We start from the raw sequence: 13,243 nt of genomic DNA on the forward strand, positions 1-13,243 counted from the left end.
ATCGAACCTGGGACATCCACATGCCGGGCCCATGCTCTACTACTGAGCCAACTGGCCAGAGCCACAAATAGTCCTCATTTAATAACTACCTACTGAGCACCGACGATCAAATCTGACTCTTAGAAAAATGTAATTTTTGCACATTTTACATTTCACACAATTTATAAGCTAAAAATAGATCATATGTCAAAGGGTATATAACAAGGGGGATTTGCTATCGCACGTATTAAAAGTATTTTAAATTAAAACAAAATGGTATCAGTGCAGAAACTGTCAGAGCAGTGAAAGAGAGTCTAAACATGGGTCCGAGAACATACCTGCCTGTAGAATATAATGTGCCATTTCAGTTTAGTGGGAAAATTCAAAAGATGATGGTAAGGAAGGAGTGAAGATAAGGAATATACGAAATGGAGTCACTTTAAGCTACTAAAGTTATTAACATTACAAATGTTGAGGCATGAGGAAAGACTATTCTAGTTGTAACTAGACTGGGAACTTAATTTTTTTTTACCTTTCCAGTCCTGCATCAATGCTTAGATATCCATCCGGACCTCCAGATAACCCTTTAATTACTCCCTGAAAGACTCATTTATCCAGACCACCTAATTTATCCCCTGAAGGACTCACATTTACATCCACCAGACATCTATTATCCAGACTGCCCGACGTGACCAGACCAGACCCCTTGGCTCCATCTTCTGGACCACCCTCCCCCCAATCCCCCCGCCGCCGTTTTATATTGACGAAACTCTAAATATAATAATAATGATTGGCATCCTTCATCTTGACTGCCCACTACCTGACTGATAACTGTCCTGGACCAATGCTAGGGCTAAGAATTCAGGGCTGAAAATTCTCCCGAATGAACTTTTTTCTAACTTTTAAATGTTATTTCTTCTTTGGAACACTTCTGGGTTTTCGCCTAGCTGTGTTTCTAGTTTGAAGTCTAAGACCCTTAAGTAAATCTCTACCATTTCTTTCTAGCAATGCCTCCAGACTTTTTGAATTCCTTCTACGATGGCTAGACAACTGGGGAAAAGGCATATTGCTTTCTACACCACAAAATTAATACCCAATAAAACACAAGCAGAAATGTAAAAAAGAAGGTTTTTTTGAGCCATTAAAATGTATTAAGAAGAAAATAATGGTAAATGTTTTAATAATCTTGACTTGGGGAAAAACTTTTCAAAAAATGATACCCACCACGCCTACAAAAAAAACTGCATAAGATGTAAGAGGAAAACACGTTTATAATCTTTGGATAGGGGAGTGCATCCTATCAAAGGAGGGGCACAGGGAGAAGGCTGAGGGCGCTGCTGGGTCCCGGGTCCAGCGCCGGGGCGGCTTGCGCGCCCGGGTCGCCCTCGGAACCAGCCCGTCTTCCCGGAACCCCGCCGCTCGTCCCCGGCGGACCGCACTCACCGGACTCCACAGACAAAGGGCCCTTCGGCTGGCTCCGCCCCCTGACACCGCCTCCGCGCAGCCTCCGCCTCCTACCCAAACCGAGGCGGGAGAGGGTGATGAGTGCCCTGATGCCTGAACCAATGACTCCCAGTGACTGGATCCCTGGGGCTGGACCATCGCCCGGCGCCAGGTGGGCTCTGATGGGAAAACCCCGCAATGGCGACTGCGCCGCGCTGGCTTCGGACCCCCAATACGCATGCGCCAGCGGCATCCTGGGCAGACCACTTCCCACCTGCGGGCTCGAACTGCTACCGGTGTCTTCCCGTCTGCTCTTCACCGAGACCCACGACCCCGAAGTTCTGGGCCTTCGCCTCTGGCCCTCACATAATGTCATGTTCTGAGGGGACTCTCCCATATCCCCTGCCAACCATAAACATTGGGCTGCCCAGCTCCCCCAAGGTGACAACGCAGGCCCTTGTTCTCCTCAGTTCTGGAATCACCTCCTCCCATCCCCGCCGCCGCCGTTTTATATTGACGAAACTCTAAATATAATAATAATGATTGAAGACATTTTATTTGTTTATCTATCTGTTGATTGATTTATTTATTTTGCCTAAACAGGTCTACTGATGAGAAGAATGGAATACTTTTAATGGGGATAACATTTTGCTTAATTGGGATTTAAAGTTAGTTCTCCATCACCAAAATGGATTGTCAACGTTCATCTGTTGATGCTAGTCTATAATGAAATCTTAGATAGTTCCATCTTTGGAAACTTCAACTAGACAGATACTGCCAAACATATTCATTGCTTAGGAGGCATTTATGAACTTCCATTATATTCTCTTGATAGCATGCCATTAAATGGCAAATTAATCACTTCTAAATAAATATTAAGTAACAGCTCCTCAACTGCACAGTTACACGGATTTTGAAATATGAAAATGTCCTTTGCACTTACACGGAGGTCTGAAAATGCTATTGAAACAATAGTTCGAGCTTGAAAAATGTTGCTAATTTTGCCTGATCCATCTTACTCTCCAAATGTCTCCTGAGCTCATGTGTGGCTTTGTAATGTCACACATTGGGTATTTGGAAAATATCTGTTCATCGAGTTATCTAACCAACTGGTTCTTAGCTGGGAGTGATTTTACCCTCTAGGAAAGATTTGGCATTGTCTGAAAACAGGTTTGGTTATCACACTCAGGGGTTACTATTAATATCCATTAGGTAGAAGCCAGAGATGCTGCTGAACATCTTACAATGCACAGGGTGGCCCTCCACAACAAAGCACTATACAGCCCCGCGTGTCAATAATGCTGAGGTTGGGAAAGCCAAGTCTACTTAATGCAGACATATTTCATTATACAACATCAACATTTTCTATTTGTTAATATCACTACTAAGCTTTTGGGGAAAGTTTGTCAGTATTAGAAAGCTGTCAAGATCATGATGGTGGATACAAGTTTTCCAAAATCTTTAAAGCTTAAATTGTATCATTTATAACATACTCAGGTTCGAGACCCCGAGGTCGCCAGCTTGAGCACGGGCTCATCTGGTTTGAGCAAAGCTCACTAGCTTGGACCCAGGGTCGCTGGCTCAAGCAAGGGGTCACACGGTCTGCTGGAGGCCCACGGTCAAGGCACATGTGGGAGGGCAGTCAGTGAGCAGCTAAGCTGTCGTAATGAAAAACTGAAGATTGATGCTTCTCGTCTCTCCGTTCCTGTCTCTCCCTGTCTGTCCCTCTCTCTCTGCCTCTCTCTCTGTCTCTCCCACCAAAAAAAAAAAAAAAAAAAAAAAAAAAAAAAGAAAAAGAAAGAAAAAAAAGGAAATTGCTGTTTCATGAAAAAAAGGAATTACTATTTCTCACAATTATATAACTTGTTTTACTCAAGACAGCCATCACACTTGCATACAGTTTAAATGTCTTATGTGTACTCACTTTTTTTCTGTGAATGTGTGAAATGATTAATAATATAATTTGATGCAACTGCTTTGATTAAAGAGCAGCAATTTTACCCACCATTGCTTTTGGACCATTAGTGCAAATGTCAACACAGTGGAAAAAGCAAATTATCTTAGAATTACCAGGAAAAAAATTGCCCTATGAACCCTTTTAAAGAATCTCAGGATCACTAGGAACCCAGAGCCATACTTGGAGAGCTTCTGCTCTGGATTTAAGAGAGAAGTAAACCCTTATTTTTTTCAAGGCACCATTTATTAAGTTTTAGCTTGACCAGGTGGTGGTGTGGTGGGTAGAGCGTCAGCCTGGGATGCAGAGGACCCAGGTTCAAAGCCCTGAGGTTGCTGGCTTGAGCGCAGGCTCACCAGCTTGAGAGCGAGGTTGCTGGCTTGAGTGTGTGATCATAGACATGACCTTACGGTCAATGGTTTGAGCCCAAAGGTTTCTGGCTTGAAGCCCAAGGTTGCTGGCTTGAGCAAGGGGTCACTGGCTTGTCTTCAGTCCCCCAGTCAAGGCACATATGAGAAAGCAATCTACAAACAACTAATGTGCCGCAATGAAGAATTAATGCTTCTCATCTCTCTCCCTTACTGCCTGTCTGTCCCTATCTATCCCTCTCTCTGTTTCTGTCTCTCTCCCTTAAAAAAAAAAAAAAAAGGTTTTTGAATACAAGATAACTTGTATCTCTAGTTTTTAAACCATCTTATGTACACTTGCCAAAAAGCCAGCAGTTACACAGAGATACTCATTTTTTTTTCTGGGAGTGTACCGAGAGACCTAGGGGAGACCACTTCACAATCCCCTATACAAGTTTCAGGAGACGGCCCCGACCCCCAGTCCTTTCAGGTATTTATTGATACACACAAATAGAATCAGGGACAAGAATGAGGAAATCAGGAAGCAGAGGAGAGAATGAGAAAGTCCCAGAGATACTCCTTTAAAAAATTTCTTTTTTCATCTTTATTGAGATATAATTGACAAAAGTTGTATATATTTAAGGTATACAATGTGATGTTTCAATATTTAATAATTTAATATTTTATAATTTAAGTATTTAATATTGTGGAGTGATTATTATAATCAGATTAATCCACATATCCATCACCTTGCATATTTACCATTTTGTGTATGGGGGGATAAGAACACAATATCTACTCTTGTAGAAAATTTCAAGTATGCACTACATTATTACTAACTATAGTCATCATGTTATACATTAGCTCTCTAGAACTTTTCATCTGCATAACTAAAGATACTCTTGAATTTATGGTAAGTTACTTCCAATTCTGAGAAATGATAAGAAATCAAGAAGCAACTCTTTTTTAGTGGTTTAAATGTTTATTGTTGATTGTAATTAAAGACGAAATCACTGCAATACTTACCATTGATGTTCTTCTAAATCATATATAACCTTTATAAACACCAGACTAGCATAAACCATGCCATGCAACAGAACACTATCTGTAAGAGAGAACACTATTTACCACTAGGGAAAAGTGAGATAAATCTATCTAGTAAAGACGAAGAATCCTTGGTATATGTCAATTTAAGAATCATGGCACACAGAGCCATTCTTTAATTCTGTTTGCTTTTATCTTTGCTATACCCATCTATAATATTTTCTTTTAAAATATGCCGTATTTTTTTGGTATCTTTGAGCCATACTGAAAAGTAGGGCAGCCTGTCCTTCAAAGGGAGTTCTGCTTGTATATCAGCAGAACATGCTCTCTTGTATCTCTCCTCCCTCGTTCCAAACAGTTGCAAATGTAGAGAATATTTGGTCCTCAAATAGCAAGAACACCAGCTTTGAAGTCAGTTCAGACCTGTTTCTGCTGCATAGCTGAGATCTTGGGCAGGTAAGTTATTAATTTTTCTGAATCTGAATTTTCTCACCTGGCATATGGCAATGAAAATTTATCTATCTCATATCTATCATGAGGACTAAAGGAGGTAAACCACATAGCACTCAGCACAATGCTAGGTGCATAATAAATCCTTCATCAATGACGACTATCATTAATTTAGGTTAGTGTCTAATAGACTTGTTTAGATTTCATAAACTCTGCTTTCTCAGTTGTCCTTTAATATGTACACTCTAACACTCCAGCCTCCCCTGGTAATCTGTTCTGGAAAGATAAATACTTATAAGCGTTTTCCTGGTTGTTTTTATACTTTAAAAAATTATTAATTTTAATTTATTGTGTTAACATGGATTTAAGTGTCCCACTCAGTATAACTCCCCCCCTTGTTCCCCATTACCTCCCCTTTGCAACTCTCCCCCTATCTCCCTCCCCCCTTCCCTTTGGGATTTGCTGTCCTGTTATCTGTAACTGTGTGTTATGTATATATAATTTCACTAATCCCTTCACCTTCTCTGATCCCATCCCTTCATCCCCCTTCCCTCTGACTGCTGTCCCTCTGGTCCCTGTGACCCTGCCTCTATCTCTATTCCGTTCCTCAGTTCACTTTGTTCACTAGATTCCACATATAAGTGAATCATATGATATTTGTCTTTCTTTGCCTGACTTACTTCAGTTAGCATAATAATCTCCAGGTCCATCCATGTGTTTTTGTACTTTTTAAAGCAAAATTCCCTATTTCATTTTTCATGCCCAGAGAGCCCTTTAGAGAAGAATGTTCTTTGTCTTCTTGATTTCAAAAGGGAGTTTATCTTTCTTTCAATGCTTTTTGCATGTTTATGTTAAATGTATTATCGTACATTATAAATTGAATGTTAAATTTTATATAGAAGCCTGTCTAGCAATACAGCCACAATTAAAAAAACAGATCGATAGTGTGGACTGAAAGCCAAAACCTAGGGTAATGTCTATATTCGACTCTCTTATTGATCTACATTATATTGTAGGAATATTGCCTTTTACAGTAGTTTTTAAAAAAGATTTATTCTTTGTTTCCATCTCTTTCAGTCTGGCATGGCAGAAAAACAAGTGTGCACGTCCACACAAATACCCGATGATGAAGATATAGTTGAGTACATCTTTCAAATAGAACTCTTCATTCTGTACTTCAACAAGATTGTGCAGTTTCACAGCAAACTGAGTAAACTGAGATAAACCTACATGATTAAGGCTTATGCTTGGACATAAACTAACTTGTATACCAAATGGAGTTAAATATCAATTGAGGGTTTAAATCATTATTGCATGTTTCTTAAGTCTGCAGAACTTTTTTACAAGTGCAAAAGATTGTTTCTATTTAACACCAAAGAATAAGGTAACAAGAATAGTGCATATGTTTGTGGAACTTTAGGTACTGATAATAAATAACTTTTAAATGAAGTTTATTTTAGGAAGTGGTTGGGTGGCTGCTTGTTTATTACTTTACTGAGTGGGAGATGGAACCTACTTCCATTTTAAGATTAGCTTCTGTTCTAGGGAAAACATACAGTAATTAATATAAAAGTTTACACTAAAAGAGATAAGAGTATGTCTGAATGGGTGAAAACTTGGTTTTAAAATTCTTTTTTGACCAAAATACCATATATATACACATTAGTATTGATCTATGTTAAGTAGTATTTGCTTATGTCTTAATAACTAAAGGTTCTCAGTGTCTCCTCTTTTTTCAAGCATGCATGTTTTTCTATATCTTAGTTTTAACCACCAAACTACCTTATTTTTTCCCTTTTTCTTCTCATTACTCCTCTGGAATGAATGGCTTAATTCAACCCTTACTTCTCTATCAGCCACACCTTTAAAATACACTTGATCTGCCTTTCCTCTTCACTGCTTTTCTGAAACTGCTGTCAGTCATGTCTCAGTGACTGAACCACTGGCTTATGCTCCTCCACGTTATCTTTGGCCCCGCTTTTGCATTAAATCATGGTGAATGCTTCTTTGTTTATGTGACATTAAAATCAAAAAGTTTTAGAATTAGAAGATACCCCAAATGCCAGTTAGTCAAACTTTAATCTGATCTATAAATGCCTCCTACAAACCTCTTAGCAAGTAGTCTTCCAAGCTGTACAATTTTGAACCCTAGTACAATTGGCAACTTAGTTTATTTTCTCTTTTAAATATTAAAAATGGCATTCCCATATTATTTTAAAAAGTGTAAACAATAATAATAAGAAAAGACTTCTCAACCAAGGTTTTCTCTCTCTCTCTCTCTCTCTCTCTCTCTCTCTATCTCTCTTTATTGTGTGTGTGTGAGAGAAAGAGAGAGAGACAGACAGACAGGGAGGGAAAGAGATGAGAAACAACAATTTGTAGTTGTGGCACCTCAGTTGTTCATTGATTGCTTTCTCATATGTGCCTTGACTGAGGGGGGGGCTTCAGCTGAGCCAGTGACCCCTTGCTCAAGCCAGCAACCTTTGGGCTCAAGCCAGTGACCATGGTGTCATGTCTATGACCCCACACTCAAGCCGACGACCCCATGCTCAAGGCAGATGAACCTGCACTCAAGCTGGTACCTTGAGATTTCAAACCTGGGTCCTCAGCATCCCAGGTTGACTCTCTACTCACTGCCCCACCACCTAGTCAGGCAAACTATATTTTTTAATAGCTCTGTGCTTCTGCTCTATGAATGTACTTTTCTTCAGTAACCAGTCCCCTTTTGGTGGCTATAAGGTAATTTTGGGGGTTTTTTTCTTTTTCTTTTTGCTATTCTGTACACTGCTGCATTGAATATCCTCCTATATACTTTTTCATGTACATGTTGGAATATTTCCCTAGAAATGATATTGTGGGGTCAGAAAGGATATTGTATTTGATAATAATTATCAAATCATTCTATAAAGGTATGCCAATTTACACCCCAACCATCAATATGTGACACTGCCTTGTTTTTCATTTCCTGTATTGGAATTGAAGGTTTAAGTAGTTCCACTTAACTTTGGGATAACTTTAATTATGAGAAAACCCTTCTCATGTATTGTATAAAATCAGACCCTTAAAGCTTTGCCTCCTTTTGCCATTCCACTGAGCACCACAAAATAAAAATAAATGCAATCCCTTTTTCATATGACAGTATATGTCTTCACGTCTAAAATACTTATTTTTATCACACTTAAAATATTCAGTTTTCTAAAATAGGTTTTTTGAAATTGAAATACAATTGACATATAACATTGTATTAGTTTTAGGTGTGCACCATAATGATTGAATATATGTATATATTGTGAAATGATCACCACAATAAGTTTAGTTAACATACATCACCACGATGATTTATGTTGTGCTGAGAACTGTTTCTTCCTCTTTTTCTTTCTCCTTATCTAGCCCCTTTTCTTCCAGGCTGCTCAATGAGCAGCAACACTGTAGCAGGAACTGTGTTTAATGTGGACTGATGTGCGGTGTTCTAGTGTCCCTCTTAGAGTTAAAGATGACTTTCCAAGAAAGGTTCAGCCAGCAGAGATTCAGACTGCTATCTTTTATCTGGATACACTGATCACCATAGGTTTTTTTCCTCTGAAGTGACATTAACAATGTTAAATCTTTACATGTATAACCAACTAAGTTTCTTGTTTCTCTTCTCTCTTTAGGCTTTCACTTAACTTCGTTTGCCACTAAGACGTAGGTTGTATATATAACATAATTATGTTTGTTTTGGATTTCACCTAGTTTTCTCACCTGACACAATATTGTCATAATTTACAGTATATTGATTTTGTTTCAGTCTTTTTGTCTTCTGGCCATTCATCATCTCTTTAGGCTCATCTCTTCACCTCCTGGGAGCAGGCATTTTCCCACGGCTCATTCTTGAGCCTTTTGTTCTTTTTTATCTGCCTTCAAGCCTCCACTGTTCTCAGATGTATCCAGTTGCTTTCAGGGCATTTCATATACTTTTTTTTTTTTTTTTTTTTAAAGAGAGAGAGTCAGAGAGAGGGATAGATAGGGACAGACAGACAGGAACAGAGAGAGATGAGAAGCATCAATCATTAGTTTTTTGTTGTGACACCTTCGTTGTTCATTGATTGCTTTCTCATATGTGCCTTGACCATGGGGCTACAGCAGACTGAGTAACCCCTTGCTCAAGCCAGCGACCTTGGGTCCAAGCTGGTGAGCTTTGCTCAAACCAGATGAGCCCAGGCTCAAGCTGGCGACCTCAGGGTCTCGAACCTGGGTCCTCCGCATCCCAGTCCAACATTCTATCCACTGTGCCACCGCCTGGTCAGGCTCTTTTACTTTTCTTAATATATATTAAAATACTAAAACAATCTTGGCCTTGGCCGGTTGTCTCAGTGGTAGAGTGTTGGCCTGGTGTGTGGATGTCCTGGGTTTGATCCCCAGTCAGGACACACAGAAGAAGCAGCCATCTGCTTCTCCACCCCTTCCCCTCTTGCTTCTCTCTCTCTTCCCTTCCTGTAGCCATGGCTCGATTGAGGCGAGTTGGCCCCGGCTGAGGATGGCTCCATGGCCTCTGCCTCAGGCACTAAGAAGAGCTTCATTGCTGGCAAGGGAGGAATGCCCCAGATGGGCAGAGCATTGCCCCCTAGTGGGCTTGCCAGGTGGATCCCAGTCAGGGCACATGCAGGAGTCTGTTTCTGCCTCCTCTCCTCTCACTGAATAAAAAACAAAACAAAACACACACACACAATCTTATTTTTCTTGCACACAAAAAATATTAGCTTTTTCTTCTGCTTTTTAAAAATTATCATTACTATCAACCAGTTAATTCTCAAGTTCTTCTGAATCTTTGTTTCAGAACATCTCTCTCAACTCTCTCTTCTTTCATTTACATCAGTAATTTTATTACCACTAATTTTATTAGGAAAATGACTCTGGTTTCTTGCCCAGGCCACTTTGTATACCAGTGCCTTATTCACCTTTTCTAAATGCTTTTTTCTTCTATTATTTTCTGGTCAAAAGCTCCAGACACTGCTCATTACCATTTAGATAAAATCCATATTTCTTAGCTTATACTCAAAACTCTCTATTGTTAGGGTTATTTTTATCTTTTCAATTTTCTTTCCTTCAGTTTCCCAATTTAAATATTTCTTTTTGAGTGTGCAAGTTCCTTACTGTGCAAGAACACATAGCCTATATTCTGCCTCTAAGACCATTGCTATATTTGTATCCTGTTCATAATACTTACCTCCTTCATAAATATTATCCTGTCTTTGACAGGCTGCTATCTGCAGTCTTTTTGAATTATATTTAACTACTGTATTTCCCCATGTATAAGGCGCTCCCATGCATAAGATGCACCTTAATTTTGGGCCCTGAAATTTGAAAAGAAATATGTATTACATAAAGTTATTGAACTCAAATTTATTCATCATGAAATTCATACAACTCCTCATCACTGTCAGAACTCCCATCCATTAGCTTGTCCTCATTGTGTCTAATGACAAATCCCTATCTTCAACAATGAGCGCAAAAACAAGCGTGAAAATGCAAGTAAAAAGATCTATAACCACTGTATAAGATGTGCCAGTTTTTAGACCCCAGATTATTTGAAAAAGGGTGTGTCTTATACATGAGGGAATACGGTAGGTTTTCAGGTTTTTTTTTCTCTCTCTCTTCTCCTTCTGGCACTCTGTCTCCCATGATAGGAATGTTGGTGCACTGGAAGTTGTCCCAAAGGCTTCTTTCACTATCTCCATTTAAAAATTTTTTCTTGCCCTGGCCGGTTGGTTCAGTGGTAGAGCGTCGGCCTGGCGTGCGGAAGTCCCGGGTTCGATTCCCGGCCAGGGCACACAGGAGAGGCGCCCATCTGCCTCTCCACCCCTCCCCCTCTCCTTCCTCTCTGTCTCTCTCTTCCCCTCCCGCAGCCAAGGCTCCATTGGAGCAAAGATGGCCCGGGAGCTGGGGATGGCTCCTTGGCCTCTGCCCCAGGCGCTGGAGTGGCTCTGGTCGCAACAGAGCTACGCCCCCGGAGGGGCAGAGCATTGCCCCCTGGTGGGCAGAGCGTTGCCCCCTGGTGGACGTGCTGGGTGGATCCCGGTCGGGCACATGCAGGAGTCTGTCTGTCTCTTCCCAGACAGCTTCAGAAAAAAAAAAAAATTTTTTTTTTCTTTTCTTTTTGCTGTTCTGATTGGGTGTTTTCTGCTTCCTTATATTCCAAATTGCTGATTTGATTCTGGGCTTGGTGTGCTCTACTGTTGATTCCCTGTAAATCATTCTTCTTTTCAATGTATCCTTCATTTCTGGCTGGTTCTTTTTCATTGTTTCTTTTTAAAACTTTTTATCCCATTTATTGCGGTGACATTGGTTAATAAAATTATACAAGTTTCAGGTACACAATTCTACAGTATACCGTCTGTACACTGCATTGTGTGCTCACCACCCCAAGTTAAGTCTTCCTCCATCAACATCTATCCCTCCTCTACCGTCCTCCATCGCCACCTGTCCCTCCTCTACCGTCCTCCATCGCCACCTATTCCTCCTCTACCGTCCTCCACCGCCACCTGTCCCTCCTCTACCGTCCTCCATCGCCACCTATCCATCCTCTACCGTCCTCCATCGCCACCTGTCCCTCCTCTACCGTCCTCCATCACCAAATATCCCTCCTCTACCCTCCTCCATCGCCACCTATCCCTCCTCTACCATGCTCCATCGCCCCAACCCCATTTCCCTCTATTTTTTTTTATGGTTTCTATGTTCTTTTTCATGCTGTTGAAGGTTTCACTAAGTTCTTGGATTATTCTGATAACCATTGTTTTGAACTCTGTATCTGGTAGTTTGATTGTTTCCATTTTATTTAGTTCATTTTCTGGAGATTTCTCCCGTTCTCTCATTTGGGGTATGTTTCTTTGTCTCTACATTTTGGCTGCTTCCCTATGTTTGTTTCTATGTATTAGGCAGAGCTGCTGTGCCTCCCAGACTTGGTAGAATGACCTTGTGTTGTAGGCATGCTGTAGGGCTCCATAGCGCAGCATCCCTAGTCACCCAAGCTGGGAGCTCCAGGTGTGCCTGGGTATGAACTGTGTGTGGTGTTCTGTTGTAGTTGAGCCTTTATTGCTGTTGGCATCACTGCAAGGAATTGACACCCAGGCCAATCAGCTACGAGGACTGGCTGCGACTACAGTGGAGGAGCTGCCGTGCAGGAGTTGACCCTATGGAGCAGGATTTGCTTCAGTGGGGCCTTGGTGCTCACTGAGTCTGGCCCTTGAGTGTGTCACTCGTGGTGGTGGTAGGGTTATAATTCAGTGTGGTTTCCAGATGTTCACTGGGTGCGCTGGCTCTGGAGCCTCCAAAGAAGTGCAAGGTCAGCCACCACAATATGCCCTGCCTGGGGTCACCAGGCACAAGCTACAGAGCAGTAGTGTGATGGCTGCTACTTGTGCTGGGCTTGGAGGTCTCCAGGAGAGACCAAGCTGTGAACCAAAGCTGGCTGCTGCTAGTGCCAAGTCTGGAGCCACTTAGGGAGAGGTACAGGGTATGCAGAAGCCAGATATTGCTTGTTTGAGAGATTTATGAATGTCCAAAGCATGAGGCAAAAGAGACCATTTGTATGGAAACGCCACTAGAAATGGCTTGCGTGGGCCTGCAAGTTGGGTGGGGTTGAGTCTCAGGGACTCACTGGATGGGGTGACAAGTGTGAGCCAGACTGGTGGAAACTCAGATATGGCACCCTCTGTGAGCAGGTCTCAGAAAAGGAACAATGGCCTCTGCCAGCACTTTTGTTTGGCAGAAAGCTGCCTCGCCCCCATCTCTCACCCTGATGCCCACAATCTATTTCTTCATCAAATTTCCCTGACTCCTTTCAAGCTGCTGCCTTAGCATTAGAGCTCAGAAAGAGTGAGTCTGAGTAAGTCCGTGTGGGGGGCCTTTAAGAGGAACTGCCTGGCACTGTGTAACAATTCTCAGTCAGCCTCAAAGCCTTTTGGTTTTTACAACCAGAGTTATGGGGAGACTTCTTTACCTGGCTCTGGAACCCTGGGCAGGGAGGCCTAGTATGGGGCTGGAACCC

General features: G+C 41.4%; 2 protein-coding genes across 3 annotated transcripts in view; one reads left to right on the plus strand and one right to left on the minus strand.

The window, feature by feature from the left end:
• The window catches only part of ZNF713 (zinc finger protein 713), a 35,866-nt gene extending 34,268 nt beyond the window's left edge, over positions 1–1,598 (minus strand). The window contains exon 1 of one of the 2 annotated variants that reach the window (XM_066379963.1): positions 1,423–1,598. In XM_066379963.1, the coding sequence (XP_066236060.1) occupies positions 1,423–1,581 (159 nt within the window). In that variant the 5' untranslated portion in view covers positions 1,582–1,598. The remainder of the gene's footprint in view (positions 1–1,422) is intronic. The other variant, XM_066379964.1, reaches the window with a different exon arrangement.
• Positions 1,599–6,291: 4,693 nt separating this feature from the next.
• The window catches only part of SEPTIN14 (septin 14), a 30,224-nt gene continuing 23,272 nt past the window's right edge, over positions 6,292–13,243 (plus strand). Inside the window, exon 1 of the mRNA XM_066379965.1 lies at positions 6,292–6,354. Coding sequence (XP_066236062.1) covers positions 6,301–6,354 — 54 coding nt within the window. The 5' untranslated portion in view covers positions 6,292–6,300. The remainder of the gene's footprint in view (positions 6,355–13,243) is intronic.

The sequence above is a fragment of the Saccopteryx leptura genome, chromosome 4 (assembly GCF_036850995.1).
Source record: "Saccopteryx leptura isolate mSacLep1 chromosome 4, mSacLep1_pri_phased_curated, whole genome shotgun sequence".
NCBI lineage: Eukaryota > Metazoa > Chordata > Mammalia > Chiroptera > Emballonuridae > Saccopteryx > Saccopteryx leptura.